Genomic DNA, 18,125 nt, shown 5'->3' with positions numbered 1-18,125 from the left:
CCCAGCAATTGCACTACTGGGTATTTACCCCAAAGATACAAATGTAGTGATCTGAAGGGGCACATGCACCCCAATGTTTATAGCAGCAATGTCTACAATAGCCAAACTCTGGAAAGAGTCTAGATGTCCTTCAACAGATGAATGGATAAAGAAGATGTGGTGTATATATATATACAATGGAATATTATGCAGCCATCAAAAAAGTGAAATCTTGCCATTTGCAACAACGTGGATGGAACTAGAGGGTATTATGCTAAGCGAAATAAGTCAATCAGAGAAAGATAAGTATCATATGATCTCACTGATATGAGGATTTTGAGAAACAAGACAGAGGATCATAGGGGAAGGGAGGGAAAAATGAAACAAGACGAAACCAGAGAGGGAGACAAACCGTAAGAGACTCTTAATCTCAGGAAACAAACTGAGGGTTGCTGGAGCGGAGTGGGGTGGGAGGGATGGGGTGGCTGGGTGATGAACAGTGGGGAGGGTATGTACTATGGTGAGTGCTGTGAATTGTGTAAGACTGATGAATCACAGACCTGTAACCCTGAAACAAATAATACATTATATATAATAAAAAAATTAAAAAGAATGTCTTTGATGAAACAATTAATTAAATTAAATAATGACTTTACAGTACACATATTTTTAAGTTCTTTTTTTTTTTTTTTAGTTTATTTATGTATTTATGTAAGTGATCTCTACACCAACATGGGGCTTGAACTCACAGCCCCAAGGTCAAGAGTTGCATGCTTCTCCAAATGAGCCAGCCAGGTGCCCCATGAGTACATATATTTTTAATATTCTGTGTGATGAGGGGCACCTGGCTGGCTCAGTCAGTAGAGAATGTGACTCTTGATCTTGAGTTACAAGACTCTTTATTGTAGAGTTTAAAAAAAGGTTAACTTCTGAATGATGAAATGGGAAGCATCCCACTGCTTATTATACTTAAGCATACTAGTTGTCTCAAGGAAAATCACTTGTGCTATTATTGGAGTTGTGACCTGAAATTTTTCATAGCTTTTTGCATAGAACTCCAATTTTATTTAAAAGAACAAGACAAAATATCATTATTCATAGTTCAATATTTAGCAAGTGAGGATCCCACTTCTAAAAGTAACTGATAGTGTTGGCTAAAATAATATAATTTGAACTTTCTTTTTTTTTAAGATTTTATTTATTTATTTGTCAGAGAGAGAGAGCACAAACAGGGGGAGCGGCAGGCAGAAGGAGAGGAAGAAGCAGGCTCCCCGCTGAGCAGTGAGCCAGACATGGGGTTCGATCCCAGGACCCTGGGATCATGACCTGAGCCGAAGGCAGTTGCTTAACGGACTGAGCCACCCAGGCATCCCTAATTTGAACTTTCAAGGGAAAATTAGATTTTTGGAAAACTTCTGTCTGCCGTCATAAGTATGACAGTTTCCAAATACTTAAAATTTTTTTCTGATAAGATTGAGGATAATATTGATGAATGTGATTTTTTGATACTATATGATGAAATATGCCACCATAAGGAAGAGCTACATGACTCAGTGAACAATATAATCTAAAAGACCAATGCATGCCATTACAAAATCATGCACAGAGCAAATGATTCATTCAAAGTTCAAATTGGACCAATGGATTTTAATGTAAAAGTATTGGAATTTCATTGATATGGTTTCAGATCCTACATTGGACCTGACCTTTAAGAAACCGCCACTTGGGAAATTTGATGTAGTATCAAAGAATATTCAAAACTATTTGAAAAGGCTGTAAGATACTTTTCCCTTTATCAACTATATATCAATATTAGCTTTTCTTCATATATTTCAATCAAAACATATCAAATAGATTGAATGTAAAAGCAGATATGAGAGAGTCCAGCTGTCTTCTATTCAACCACACATTGAAGAGATTTGCAAAAATGTAAAACAATGCCATTCTTCTCACTAAATTATTTTTACTTTAGGAAATATAGTTATTTTTCATAAAAATGAGCTTTTATGTTAACATGTAGCAGATATAATTTTACAACCTTTTTTTAAAGATTTTATTTTTTTATTTATTTGAGAGAGAGAGCAAGAGTGAAAGAGAAAGAGTGAGTTGAGGGGAAGGGCAGAGGGAGAGGGAGAAACAGACTCCCTGTTGAGCAGGGAGCCCGATGTAGGGCTAGATCCCAGGACCCTGGGATCATGACCTGAGCCAAAGGCAGACACTTAACCGAAAGAGCCACACAGGCTTCCCTTAATTTTATAACTTTTAAATGAATTAAATATTTTTAATTTCTCAGGTTTAATTTCTAACACAATTAAGTATTAGTAGATATAAGTCACATGAACAAAAGAATTTTAGAATCTTCAATACACTTTAAGACTCCTGAGAGTCTTGGGCGCCTGGGTGGCTCAGTTGGTTAAGCGACTGCCTTCGGCTCAGGTCATGATCCTGGAGTCCCAGGATCGAGTCCTGCATTGGGCTCCCTGCTCGGCAGGGAGTCTGCTTCTCCCTCTGACCCTCCTCCCTCTCATGCTCTCGGTCTCTCATTCTCTCTCTCTCAAATAAATAAATAAAATCTTTAAAAAAAAAAAAAGACTCCTGAGAGTCTTAAACAAGTTTGAGGACTGCAGTTCATCATTTTATCAGTATTTACTGTTTCAAGTACTTAACTGTGCCAAGTGTTGTTGCCTACCTATAGTATTTGTGGATTCCCTACTCTATGCTACTCTATGCTATGCCAAATACTACACATTTTCTCTCTACTCTTCTCAACATAATTTGAAGCTAAGTAAGTAATATCATCCATATTCTCTTATACAAATAAGGAAACAAATCCTTTCATTTTCATTGAAGACTGCAGGCTTTTTTTTAAAAAAATAGTCTTTTGTATTGAAAAAGCAAGGTATATACATGGTTTAAAAAAAACAAAAACAAAAACAAAACTACAGTACAAACTATACAGTACAAGCTTAAAAATCAGCCTGTCTCAAACCTTTTCTTTTTTACCTCATAGTCAACCTCTGTTAACAGTTTATTAAATATCCTTCCAGCAATTTTCTGCATATATATAATTTTCCACACAAACTAGAGCGTATAAATACTCTCTTCAGTTTTACTCTGTCACTCTTTATAGTTCCAGAGATGTTCCCCTTATTAAGACAACCAATAATTCAGGTAACATGGAGATGCCATGCTTAAAGTCTCTGGATCGGTGACCCCATTTCTCCCACAACAATGCAGAGTCAGTCAAACTTAAATTTATGTCCTGTAAGGTGTTTTCACTTGACAGTCAGCTTTGCTTATCTCTTTATTGAGATAAGAAGATGCTACTAAAAATGGTACTAAATTCACCACTCAAAATGTTGTGAAATCAGCATTCCAAGTTATAGAAGAAATTTCTTTCAATTTGCCCAAACACATTTCACTTCCAGATTCCTACTGTTCTTCTGTTACCGTGTCATCTCTTATTCCACTATGAGCCATACTCCGATCTATACAGGTGTGTAGTAGGGTATGTACATATGGATGGATGTTAAAGGCTACTTTCAATTTTGGGTTTGTACTCTAATACTAAAATAAAAATTGCTTGTATTCAATGAAATATGAGCTACTTTGATAGAGAAAGTTTCCACCATAAGCCCAAGTCTAACACACATCATTAAAGCTTCAGTATGTTTTCACTAATTCCACACAGGAGGATTACAGATGTCCTGCTAGCTACCATTTCCTGGTAAGCAATCTGAATGGCTTCCAGGAAATTGCTAATGACCTCCATTTTACTTAAAATCTAGGCTGCAATTAGTAATAGTTTTGCTTCTCCATGCTGGTTATAATGTTTATTTTCATTACAGCAATCAGGAAGAAAAAGTGAAATGTCTTGTTTTTGAATTATATCAAAATGTATTCTCTTTTATTTCGGTATGTCACCAAATAGACTAATACATATTTAATGTAATCATAATTGTGTAAGAATACTTTGGATCTTTTTTACTTCTAACCAATTTTGCCTCCTTTCCCACTCTAGACTGTAGCTATTGCTAAAATTAGCATTTTAAAATGGAATCAATAGAAATACTTTGTAATTGTTGACTATTCTTACATATAACAACATTTTATAAAATTGAAATTTTTAAAACTTGGTATGATTTTAAAGTAAAGTTCTATGTTTTTAATTATAGTAACTACTAAAAAAAGTTTCAGATTTTTATTCAATGAATTTAAGACATGATTATGTGGTCAATGTAATAATAACAAAGAACAACTTTACCCAGTGTTATATTTATAACCAGAATTTGTTACTAAACTTAGCATTTTCTTTTATATAAACATTGATTTCACTAATTATTAGATCCAACTGATCTTTTCCCCAACATATCGATTTCTTTTAATCCCAACAGTTAACAGTGATTCTACGGTATCATAATACTTAAGACCTTAATCATATAGTAGTAATTTTTACCAGTAGCTTTTGTTTGAATTTTAATTAAGAAGACCTTGTGTCTCCAAATGCGAGTGTGGATAGATTTTAATTGCTTGTATGTATATCACACAGGCTTCAAAAGAAGTAAAAGATGTTTATGACAGAGTACAAAGGAAAGCTCTGAAATGTTTACATTCGTGCAAAGTAGTATAATTTTAAAAACTATGGGTATTGCTGCTATAATGCATATATATCTATAAAACTAGCTGTGATATGCATTTACTGCTAGTAAAAGGAGTTCATGGGTTCAGAAACAATAACTCACTACTGATTACAACACAACCAAAAGACTATGTGAAATGGGCTAAACATGCTATTCTGGGGAAGTTTTCACCTTAGTAATTGACCGTGTGATTGAAAGTGGTAACTTCTCTTTTCTGGATATTGGGGTCCCTACTTGGAAAATAAGAGGTTTGATAACATAATATGCAAAGCTTCTTCAGTTCTAATCTTTTGAGATTCTATGATTCTAGATGTTACTCTGAAGTTCTACAATTACAAAGATTTATACAGAAAATAGTGATACTCTACCACATTATTTCATACAAACAGGAAAGTGAAGAAAATTACATGTGCTCCCAATCCCTTTCACAAGCTAGCCTCAGAGCAATACAGCATTTGTCTTAGAAATAACAATTTCAAATTTTCAAAATACATGAAATCTCAACATTGATCGATTATTGTTTTAACTCTTTTTCCTACGAGGCAGCAAGAATCACTAGGTATGTGAACTTTGCTGACTTTATTGAAGTTGAAAAGTGGCAGATGATTCACCTCTAAACGCTTCCAGATTTTTTTTTACGTTCCCTCAGATGAAGACATTGCTATAAGTTTATAAATGGAAATTCAAGAAAAATTCATTTATAAATGAATATGTAAAGTGTACAGTCATAGCTCTTGGCAAACCACTTTAGTCCTTCTGTGATTGCCTACAACCAAAACCACAAGTAACTGTGAATTACTATTCCTAAAAAAAAAGAGTTTTCTGTAGAAAGGACAATGTATGGAATGAGTACAGAGTACTTAGATATGGTTAGGCCCTTACTAGAAAAGTGAGCAAAATAGGAAAGAGAATTGGCATTTAAGATAGTAATTTGGGGGGCGCCTGGGTGGCTCAGTCGGTTGAGCGACTACCTTCGGCTCAGGTCATGATCCCGGAGTCCTGGGATCGAGTCCCACATCGGGCTCCCAGCTCGGCGGGGAGCCTGCTTCTCCCTCTGACCCTCCCCCCTCTCATGCTGTTTCTCTCTCGCTCGCTCTCTAATAAATAAATAAATAAAATCTTTAAAAGAAAAAAAGATAGTAATTTGGGATGCAGAACACTGATTCCATGGGAATGCTGTTAGATCCATTCTGACCCTTTGGTAGTAACAGCACCACTTAAGTTACTTCAAGAATAACCTATACTATTTGATCTTCAAAGATCTATCGTGCACTGAAAAAAATAAAACCATGACTTTTGTGTTCCTGTGCTCTCTTCTAGGGACTTTTATTTGCAATCAAAACCAAAAATGAAAACTGGCTCTCACTGGCACATGGTGGCAATAGTATAATAAATTCACATTTTTAATACAGGATTTCTGCCAAGCACAACTGTAATATGCTTGTACTATTTGATGCAACACAGTTCCTAATTTTACTTTTCTTAGTAACAACCCTAAGGAAGTAACGGGGAGTAATGCTTAAAACCTTGAATAGTAAAGTATGGCAGGAACATTTGGGCTCTAGAACAAACCTCTTAGACGTATTAGCTGAATAACTATAATAAGCAATTGTTTCTCAATAGTGGCTTTGAAAAACGTTGGGAATCATTTGTAGAACTTTCTTTTTAAAAGCATTTTTCTAATCAACTTTTTTCCTATCAGAAAGAGACTGGCACTTTCCTAAGCTGCAGCAGAGTATACTTACAAGCACATCTACCTGAATCCCTAAATGTAAATATTGCCATGATTAATCATAAATGACCAAGGAAGGAAAACACTATTTTCCTTCTTTGGTTCATATCACATAATTATTTTTTTGTCTCTCATATCATCTGTGTGTTTGACAAACACAAGCACAAACAGTTTGTGCTAACTCAAACAACCAACATCACTGTTTCCCTGGCACACTGCCCAGGGAGGCTCCTTCACACCAAGGAGATGCCAGCCACAGCATAGAGGGGCATGTGTGCGAAACAGGGAAGCTGGCTAAGATTCTCTTACACAAACCACAGAAGATTAGGCTTATCCATGGAGGCAGAGGCTGATTCCCTAATGCTCTAGATTTCATTTGGTATGTCACCATTGTATTTAGAAATGTTTCATAACCATAACTACCCTAGCATCCTCACTTTGCGGTACAACTCAAACATACATACAAATGGGTTATGGACCCTATCAGTAATTCTGTCTTACCTTCTGTCCTTCTACCATATGACTCTACCCTCTCTCATATTCAGGCATAGATCAAGGTAAATACTTCTACAGAGAGCAACTGTATTAACCTATACCCCTTCCTGCTTTGTGATACTGCTTCACTTACATAAAAAAGGGTACAAGGGGAACTGTTTTGGTTGTTTGTATATTGTGGGAGGGAGGAACAGCCCAGAGTCTATCTTCCCCTTTTCTCCACTGCAGAAGTATAAGATTCTGAGGATTTTGAGAATTATGCTATATTACATTAAACAGAGGATTTAGAGGCAGGACTCAAAACCTATCTCCACAACTCTTAAATGACCTCACACAAGCCACTTAATTTCTCTCAGTCTCATTTTACTCATATATAAAATCAATATAGTAATATTTTCCTCAATAGATTGTCATAATAAAGATCAAATAAAATAATATAGATGCTTTAGTACTTTGTTTCCTTTATAAACAGTAAAGCATCTTACAAAAGTACTTATTGTATTACTTCTTGACAGAAAATACCTAGTATTTTAAAGACTAGTCTTATATTCAAGAAAATACAGTAAACACTGGTATTAATTTTGAAGAAACCTTAGGAGGTCATGAAAATAACATTCCACCAGAGTAGGAATACTCTTTAATATCCTCTACAACATCTCCATTTAAAATTTTCCACAGCCAAATTTGCAGATGTTATTTTATTAATTCATCCATTCATTCAACAAATATTTCTTGAATGCCTAGTATATTTGAGGTACTCTCTCTTAATGCAATCCAGCTGTATCACGTCAGATAGCCATTAATTGTTCCTAAGTTCTTTTGTACATTGAGAATAATTTCCCTATTTCCTTAACACCCTAAAACCCAAAACAAATCTTAATCTCGTCTATTCAACAAAGCTTCAACCAACCAACTTATACTAGGCCAAACTTCCCTAGATCTTTAATTACTAGTCATATTAAACGTTCAAGACTCTTCACCATTTCAGCAATTTTTGATAAATCCAAATTTGAAAATAGATCCTTTAAAACTATAGCACCCCAGTTAGAACACAATACTTCAGATATAACCAGACCAAGGCAAAATTCTAATAATTTTATGTTATATTTCATTTAAGCTCTTAATAATAAAGTTATCTAGCAATACTTGTAATGACATTAACCTGGCAGGAACATAGTTTTGAGATTACTGCTATTAAATTTATGCCATTTATAGTACTCTATCCTCAATTAGCACTGCTACTGGAAAAAGGGTACTTATGGAAATATGGTGGTGGGTTAGGGATGGGATTTTCTTTTAAAAAATATTAGACAAGACCTGGATACAGACCCATTGAAAATCTATTATTCGGTGTTTCTCAAACTTTAGCAATATTCCAACTCCTATTGAAAGGTTTCAGAAATATTGCTTTGCTTCATTTAGACAATAAGATTTTAATTTGAAAGTCGTTTTTAAAAAAGATTTTATTTATTTATTTGAGAGAGAGAAAGAGAGTGTACGAGCAGGGGGGAGGAGCAGAGGAAGAGGGACAAGCAGATTCCGTGTTGAGCACAGAGCCCAACGTTCATGATCCACAACCCCTAGATCATGACCTGAACAGAAATCAAGAGTCAGACACTCAACGGACTGAGCCACCCAGATGTCCCAGCAGGTTTTTTAAAAAGTAGACTCTAAAGAGATTATTAACGTGTTGTTTCTAAATATATGGTAATATTAAGCTCACTGGGTTTAAGATTCATTTTTTATTTTTTACATTTTTTTAAAGATTTAATTTATTTATCTGATAGAGAGAGAGAGAGAGAGCACAAGCAGGGGGAGCAGCAGAGGGAGAGGGAGAAGCAGGCTCCCCGCTGAGCAGAGAGTCCAGTGTAGGGCTCCATCCCAGGGTCCTGGGATCATGACCTGAGCCAAAGACAGACACTTAACTGATTGACCAACCAAGCACCCCTAAGATTCATTTTTTAATACTGCTCTTAACCATTCTCTGCCAACATTTTAATTTTCCCTTGGCCACCTAACCCACAATATAGAATTTTTCAGTGGTAGTAATAAGAGCTGTTTCCTCCTTGCCCCAGCTTCATTCCACTCCTGAATCCAAAAGATGTAAAGTTAAGAATATATAAATATCAAATCAGGTAGAAAATAATATAAATATTGACTAGGAAATAATGACTATGAGAATTCTAAAAGCTCAAATTTATGGGATGCATAAAGCCATTTCTACAAATATATTCATGGCTAAAAGTACCTTTATTATTAAAGAAACAATGTTTAAAATGAAGTATTCAATTTAGGAACTTAAAGGGTATCAGAAACAAAAGAAAAAGCATAAGGAAAATAAGCAAAGGAGAGATAATATAGGTAAAAGCAAGATGAAGTATTTGGCATTCTGAAAAGCAGTAGAATTGAGAAATAAATCTCAAAACTGGATACTTACTGGGGTGTTGGGAGGAGAGATAAATAGAAAAACCACTGGCAAGTAAAATCGAGGAACAAAAGGGACAAAAAACAAATATGCAAAATTTTAGATGGAATATATAACAGCAAATAAAAAACTTAAAATAAGTGATCTGTACTTTAAATCAATATTAATACATTTGAAAATCTCAGTGAAACATACAATTTTCTAGGAAATGTTTTTCTTAGAAAAACTGACTTAAAGGGAAATAGAAAATGTAAAAAGAAAAAAAAATATTACCAAAGAAAACTCTAGGCCTAGATATTTTATGAGTATATTCTTCCAGAATTTCAAGGAATAAGTAATTCTCATGCTATCTATTCAATACTTTACGTAGCCTAGCTTTCCAATTCAACCATGAACTCTGGTACTAAAAATTAACAAAGATAGTACAAATAAAGAAAAACACAAACTAATCTCATTTATGATTACAGATGCAAAAATAACAACTGTAATATGAGCAAATAAAATCAGTCAGTACATTAAAATAAGACTACACCATGACTAATCAGGGTTTATTTCATCAGTAAATTTGGAAAACAAAAACCAAGAAGATATGCCATAAAATAAAATGCAATTTCTCATAGAAACTCCTAATAAACTATGACTAGAAGGGTTTTTTTAATAATAAAGAATGTCTTAAATATCTTAATACTTAGTGGTGAAATGTTAAAAACAATTCCATAAATTAAAAACTGCACAAAATACCTGCCATCACGTGTATTACTTAATATCATTCTTGATATTCTAGGCAGTGTAATATGAGAAGGGGTGAAAAAAAGGGCATATAACTGCCAAAAAGGAGAAAACATATCAGCTGAAATATGACTAGAGCTAATAAGTTCAATAAAGAGGACAGTTATAAAATGAACCAGCAAAATTCACTAGCATCCCTAAATATGGTAACAAAAAGAAAACAGAATGAAGAATATCTCATCCACAAGAGCAAGCAAAAATATTAAATATTATAGCAAAAACATCAAAAGAAACATGCAGAATCTATATTTAAAAAACAAATCATTGTTGAGGGACATAAAAGAATAAATAGAGGTACATAAAAGAAGAAATTTTCAATGAAAAGATTCAATACTATAAAGATGTCAATTCACCCTATAGTTTCATATACATATAATATAACCTTTCAAAAAATTATTTTGGGATTTTAATTGACAATGAAATTAAAGTAAAATAAACTTTAGAGAAGTATGCAAACACCTTAAAGAAAATTATGAATGTGGTCTTACAATATTTACTTTTCAAAGATACTATAGCACAATACTAATAAAAGTTTAGATAGATCAATAGACTAGAACCCAAAACTGAGAAATGGTTTCAAATTTGCAATCAGATGATAAAAGATGTTTTTTCAAGTCAGAAGAGATAAGATGGGTTTTTAATAAATAATACAGAGATATCGGGTTAATGGCTTAAGAAAAAAATTAAGTTGTATCTCTAGTTGAAATTACACATCAAAATATATTCAAGAGGAATTAAAGAGTTAAATGAATAAAAGTATAGTCAAAGAATTGGAACAAAATATAACAGAGTTGGGGAAGCCTTTCTAAACAAACCCCCAACATAAAAGAGCATTAAAAGGGAGGGAAAGATTTGACAACAAAAACCATAAAGTAAAAGAAAATGATAAAATGTAACATATATGACAGAGAAAGGTTAATACCATTAAAATATACAGTAAGAGTCTTACAAAACCATAAGAACTAGACAAATCCTTTAATAAGAGAAATGGACAAATAACCTAAACAGGCAATTCACAAAAGAAGAGACATTTAATACAAATAAATTTATGTCAAATGCTTCATTCTCAATAATAACCAAAGAAAGTTAAATCAGCAGTAGTGTACCCTTTTCCCCTACTAAAACCAGCAAGAAATTTTTAAAGTAACAATACTTGTCATTGAGGGCAAGAGAATACTTGCAGATACTGTTGGTAAGAGCGGCACACTCTACCCTTTCTCCTGGGCAGTTTGGCATTTTTAAAAAAGAACACATGCTTTGACCCAGGGATCTCACTTCTTAGGAATACATCCTAAGAAAATAACCACTAATTAATACCGAAAATTATTAAAAAGTTATCCATATTCAAGTTTTTCTTTACAATAACAAATAATAAAAAACTATTCAAATGTCGAATAAAAGACTCAGTTAAATTATGAGAACCTCACTTTATGCAATATTTTCTGTAAATAAAAATAGCATTTTAGATGACTTAATCACAGAGAAATTCACAATATATCATTAAGTGGGAAGAATAGCTTATAAAAGGATAGTAAAAGGATGATTCTAATTTTAAGGAAAAAAAATTTAACAAATACATGTATTAATTAAAATGGAAAGGACAAACAACATAATATAGGTAGAATTAATTAATTAATTAATTTTATTTTGTATTTCTATATTTTTTACACTAAATATGTAATGAGGGAAAAATAAGAGGTATGAAAAATGCACAGTGCTTGAGATATAAAATGCTGATAACCCACAATAGAATGTATTTCTTGGGGATAGTATTTAAACCACTCTAAAATTTCAGAATAATTATAACTAATTTAGGTGGATAATAACTAACTGGCCTGATCTCACCTAGACTAAAAATGCATGTTAAGTTTTAGCAGTGGTTGAATCAAGCTATCTGAATACAACTTAAACTAAATTTCATGTCAGTTCTTATTATATTATTGGTATGCTTTCTGTATAATACTTACGGTGACAAAATACTAGGTTGTAAAAAGAGACAATTATGTAGAGTAAATCAAAATGAAAATTTTAATAAGAACCTTACCTCCTATGCTTATAAAACTGAGAGCAGCACACAAAGTTCACATATCACATAAAGAATCCAGAAAAAAAGTGAAAGAATTTGAAAAGCCTAATTTTGTATGTGTTTTTGCTTTCAAGATTTAGACATTTTGACCATCTCAGGCTAGTACAGTTTTCACATTATAAATTCATAATCAGAATGAAAAATAAAGAAAGATGGAAACGGGGTCAAGGGGGAGGAGATAACCCAAAGCATAAAAACTTGATGCTGAATCATAACATAATAAAATGTTAGCTTCCATGTTACTAAGAAAAAGCAAGACCCCCATCATTCATGCTGGCAAAAGCTTGCCTATGCACAAACCATTTCTGTTCTCACTGTTGTAAAACCAATGACTTTGGAAAGGATAGAAAACACAGAATGACGTGCAAAGTAGCACACAACATGTTATTGCAGCTGGATAGAGAATATGTCACTAATGACTTTCTTTCTACCCGTCAGTTATAAGTTAAATTTTTTTCCCCCAAAATAGCAAATGGCCTTTATGAGTGCAGCACAGAAGCAGTGAGATTCAAAATAATATCCAATTTCCACTTAATTTTAATACTATATTAGTTAATGGAATAAGTTATTAATCATTTCCTGGGAAAGAGATGACTTCCTTTTGTCTTCATTTGAATTGAACACACCATCCCTGAACACTAGACAATTTTCTGCAATAAATTAAAAATAACATTTTCACCAGATAGTAATTGCCAGATGTTTATCTTAAATGAGACATTATCCATGACCAATAGAAAGATTCTCCTGAAGTTGTTTGTAACTTCAGAAAACTAATGTAAATTCCCAAATTGTTAGTGCAAATCAGAGTGAAAAGTGTCTCTCTATAAGAGACAACTGATAGAAATAATGACCATGGATTCTATTCATGGTACCAAAACTAGTAATACAGTACTTCTTCTCCACAAAAGCATCAACAAGAGAGATTTAGGGAAGAAGAAGAACTTCCTGACTGATAAGGAAACTTAATTTTGTAATGGTTCTTAACATGTTTCAAAATAATAGCATCAATCACACATCTTCAGAACTAAAGATGCTCATCCTCATCAGGGTCAGAGGTCATGAAAAGTTAAATCCTATGAAATCTGCTTGACATTAATCAACGTATGATCCTATGGTTATCTTAATAAAAACAGTGACCACAATTTAACCTCATGAGTGTTTTCTAAGTGCCAGGAATTGTTCTAAAAGCTTTACTTATATTAATCCTCTTAATGAGCCTATGAGGTAGAAACTCTCACTCTCCCATTTTAGATACAAGGAATTTGAAACAGAAAACTTCAGTGACTTGCCCAAAGTCACTCAGCTAGTAAGTGACAGAGCCAGGACTTGAAAAAGGTAACCGAGCCTCAGAATCCACCCATAAACTATTATGTACAACCACATTCTATAAACTTGTTTTTATAGGTGCTACCCTTGACCCTTTTTGACCAGAAGAAATTCAAATTAATGATTTGGATTCATAAATTAAGACATTATTATGATTTCAAGAGGAAAGACTAAAATTATCTTTAACTTAATTTGCTCTTCATCCTTTGACATTTGTTTCTTTTTCATACCTTTCTGTTAAGTAAATTAATGAAGCAATTTATCTTATAATTTATATGTTTATAGACTAATAAAAAGAGAAGGAAAAATTTCATTCTCTAAACATTATAAAGAATAAAAGTTCAAGGACACACTATATATTTACCCTCCATATATAAACAAATGTTAGAGGTAAGAATTTAATATTAGGGTACAGAGATCAGCAAGCATGTTGTTATACAAAATAACATTCTCTCCACTGACATGTTTGATATTTCATATAGTGTACCTTTAATTTCTCCAAGAAGTTCACTGGTATTTAGTCTTTCCATTTTTTCCTTCCAATCTTTTGAAAGTAGTTTTTCCATGCAGGAGGAATCTATTAGAGTAAAAAATAATAAGTATTAAAAATATTACATATGTATTTTTAAGTATTAAAATATTACAAATCCAAAAAGCCAGTTTATGGAGAAACTCTCTCATTTAAAAATGATCAAAGCTATTTTTCATTGTTGTTTTAACCCTAGGATACAGACAATTATATTACTGTATCTATCACAAAATACCACAACTAAATTTATTTTTACCAGAAGATTATTTGAACTATTCCCAGGAAAAAAGATAATGCTTAATAATTTTATCTTGGTATTATAAATATAATTCTATTAATATTCAGTCGCATTTATCATTTCTTAGACTGACAGGACAGAAAAGGGGGCTCTTTCCTATGATAGGTTTAAGTTTAGATTTTGTTCCTTTTAATCCAGGTGATTTTTTTTTAAGTCTAAGCAAAATTCATGTACTCTTCAAGGAAGAATGACAAATCTTCAAGGGAGAAGAAACCAAAGTGTAAACACTTAGTCCTTAAGAAAAGAAATAATATATGGCAATTTTTGTAAAATACCCACTTAGAGAAAAATTCAAAGAAAATAAAGTCAAGATGTTCTCTGTACCTCGGTAATAAAAACTACTGAAAGTTTTCTCTTATATAAAAAGGGATATATAGTCTTATAAAGGAAATACTAAGTTAACACTACTTGCCCTATTGCATATCCAAGTAACATACTAAATTATAGAGAGTGATTCTAGTTGTTTCTATAAAGATTCACAAAGGTTATAGAAACTTAAATTTTACAATGTCCTAATAATTAGGAAATTTTTCTCAATGAGTTATTTTTTTGTCTCTATTCAGATGGGTTTGCAACTAGAGCTACTGCTTACAACTATTTATATATATCTGTTAAACTTCAAATCTTAACAAATAAGCCATGCTTCCAAAAGGGAATGCAGATTTAAATACTAAATCCTCAGTGCAAAGCATACTCCCATTAAACTTTAACATTCCAAGTGTCAAAATTCTGATAACTTCTTTTTAAAATTATATTTAAAATAGTTATGCCAATTCCAAATGCCTTTCTTCTCCCATATCAGTACCTATCTCTTTAGCATTTTCCCTTTCATTTTTTTTCTCCAACTTCTAAATCCTCCTTGAATTTTTCAGAATGACATTAAGGTCAAGATGGATCTAAAGGGTTTTAGAAACTAGATAAGCTTTAGAAAAAGATGGTGAGCCCTGGGTAAGAGATGAGAAGACCATTGCATCGTTAGAAAGTATTGGTGAGAACAATTAACATTTGTCCGTGACATGATCAATCAATCAAGGAATGGATGGAATCCAGATCAGTGTGTCGTGAAATGGCTGACGAAGAACACCAACCATACTAGCTCTCTATCACAGAAGCTAAAGTTCTTTCTAAATAGAAGTCAGCTTGATTCTATTAAGTGAAATCTCACTGCCTGTTCCCTTCCTTCTTCCCTCTATCTTTCCTTCCTCCTTTTCTTCTATTCTTTCCTATTAATTATTTTTTTAGGCTTCAACAAGTGATCTACTACCATAATTAAAAACTGGATACTGAGTGATCTTCCAAAAGGACCTACGTGCATATGCATACATCAGTTTGCATTTAATTTCCAAAATGATCTCTTGCTACTTTTATTTTAAATTCAGAAACAAGGTATGTACTTTGTTCTATACATATTTTGCTTTTATGCTAAAGTAATAAAAATGATAAGACTAAATTGGGGAGTTAAGAAGTAAATCCTCAAAGCCATGCCTAACAGAGATTAGTTTTTCCCAAATCAGGTTTCAATTTCTGAGAGAGATCGATATAACAGCAGATCATGGATAAGAATAATCAACAAAATGTCTTCAAGTTCCTATCCTACCCAGTTTTGTTAGTGCTTTTTCTTTTAACCCTTTCATACATGTTGTAACATTGCATTAAACTGATAATCACTGATATAAATGCTAAAGCATAATTTGTTTGGTTCAAATTTGAGTTGAGAGCATATATTATAATAGTAAAAGACAAAAGCCCAATTTACTAGTAATGATCACAAATTCAGAGCAAGTTCATAAACTAGGATTAGATACACACTAAATGTAAAACAGGCTAAAATATGTCTCTCATTTCTATAAATAGACCTGAAATCTTTCAGAGCTCCAGGAAAAGAATGCTGAAGCTTCATGGGAGAAAAATAGAACTGTATGGACAACAGGAACACACACTTCAAACATAAATCAGACCATGTGTACACAGCTTCACATAAAAGCTACTCATTAATAAAATGGTTAATTACATCAAAGCATTTCACATTCCTATTAAAAAATTAATCCTCACCATAATGCTGAGTTAATCTAGTTAATACAAGTTCCCATTTCGGTAGAAGAAACTGAGGGGAAAAAAAATAAAGCAGGCTTTCCTTGTCTATATTTATAACTCATGAAAATATTTAATAACAATCACTGACTGCCTTTAACTACAGGACAATAGAAGTCATTGCCTACAGCCTTACCAATTTAATCTCAATTCTAAGAGATTCCAGGAGGATTCAAAACTCAGGAAGTCTCTTGAAAAACTCTCAGCTTTCTCACCTAATTATCTGACTGCCAAACCTCAAAGGGCATGCCACAATTAGTGTTAAGCATGCTCCATACTATAATGGGAAACAAGAAAGATGAGGGGAGAAAGGCCAGACGATACAGACTGTTAACAAGTACCAGACAGGTGAAGGACACCACTGCCACCACCGACAGGTTTCTGACTTGGAATGAGGAAATATGTAATAGATAAAGTTGTAAATGAAAATTTATATTTTCAGATTTCCCACTCAACAATATCCAGCTAAGGGTGCAAATTAAAAGCAAGTATTCATCCTCTGTGTGGCACATCCCTCAACTACATTAACAGGACACTAGCGTAGAGAGGTAATTGATCGGATCAGACTTTACTCCATTCTGATCATGCACAAATGCAAAAACCAAAGAGGTCAGAATGAGGTAAGAAGCCCAGTTTGTATTATGTACACGGGAATGAGTAGTCATGGAGGATTCCAAATGGAATAAAAGGACTGAACATCACTTAGATATTCTTGGATTATTTTATACAGAAAATTAAGTTTTAGACAATTGACTTGAAAACAACTAATATACTTACAGTAGTTCCGCAGTTCCCAAAACATGAAATAATATATACATATCTTACTATCTGAGTTTGATTATTCAAATTTTAGTATTTTGACTGAGTTGTCTTCAGCTAAAAAAATAGGAGAGGAACTACATACTTTTTGGAAATTAAGTGAAAGAACCACAACATTCCGAGATTTTAAAAAAAAACGTCACCATGATATGTACACATTAAAAAGAATGTAAGCCATTATATTTCAGCATAAAAGTGGAAAATGCCTAATTTAATTCATCTTACTTTGAAAGAAGTAGTGTCCATAAACTAATACATATTCAGTGCAATGCAGGACTTTATTACATTTATCTTGTCTAAGTTTTGTAAATAATGTGATCAAAACAAGACTCAAAAATCAAGAGCTGGACTTCAATTCTTGCTTATATTTTAATCAAGGATGTAAAAGGTTTTGACATGTTAAAATTAATTCTCAGCCACATAGTTTTTGGTTTTTCTCTTTTCCTTTGCAATTTAAGTTTTTCAAGAAACGTTTTCTAAAGAAAAAAGTAAAAACACAATTCAGAGATAATTTTTAATAAATATCCTGCATAATGGATTGCAAAGCAACGTTTCTGCTTCCTAAGTATCTAGTTTTCAGGCCAGGTGAGTCAAGAATGTTTTATTATGCTAACAATTAATTTCACCATACAAGAGAAATTTGAAGTGAGAGTATGTGAGATATTTATTTCCTAACCTGTATGATAATATTTTAGGAACAATTTTAAATTATTCCTAATTAAACAAAGCCACAGCAGCATTAACTCCTATTCTGCATATTATTTAAAATGTGTCAAAGAGGGCAAATAAATAAATCATTGATAAAACTAAAGCATGGGGGAATAGGAAAGAATAACGGGAAATATTTTTAGGACACAGGTACTTTAAAACAATTCACCTGTGAGTAAACACTATTCCTTTTGCCTCAAAGTGATAA

At 32.8% G+C, this 18,125-nt stretch overlaps 1 protein-coding gene across 13 annotated transcripts in view; it reads right to left on the bottom strand.

The window, feature by feature from the left end:
- Positions 1–18,125, bottom strand: part of SOX6 (SRY-box transcription factor 6) — a 584,292-nt gene that overhangs the window by 238,516 nt on the left and 327,651 nt on the right. For all 13 annotated transcript variants that reach the window (XM_081798524.1, XM_081798528.1, XM_081798525.1 and 10 more), the window contains one exon: positions 13,960–14,049. In XM_081798524.1, the coding sequence (XP_081654650.1) occupies positions 13,960–14,049 (90 nt within the window). The remainder of the gene's footprint in view (positions 1–13,959; positions 14,050–18,125) is intronic.

The sequence above is a fragment of the Leptonychotes weddellii genome, chromosome 11 (genome assembly GCF_054177405.1).
Source record: "Leptonychotes weddellii isolate Sample4059 chromosome 11, ASM5417740v2, whole genome shotgun sequence".
Lineage (NCBI taxonomy): Eukaryota > Metazoa > Chordata > Mammalia > Carnivora > Phocidae > Leptonychotes > Leptonychotes weddellii.
Note: the sequence above shows the minus strand (reverse complement) of the source record. Positions and strands in the feature narration are given on the sequence as shown.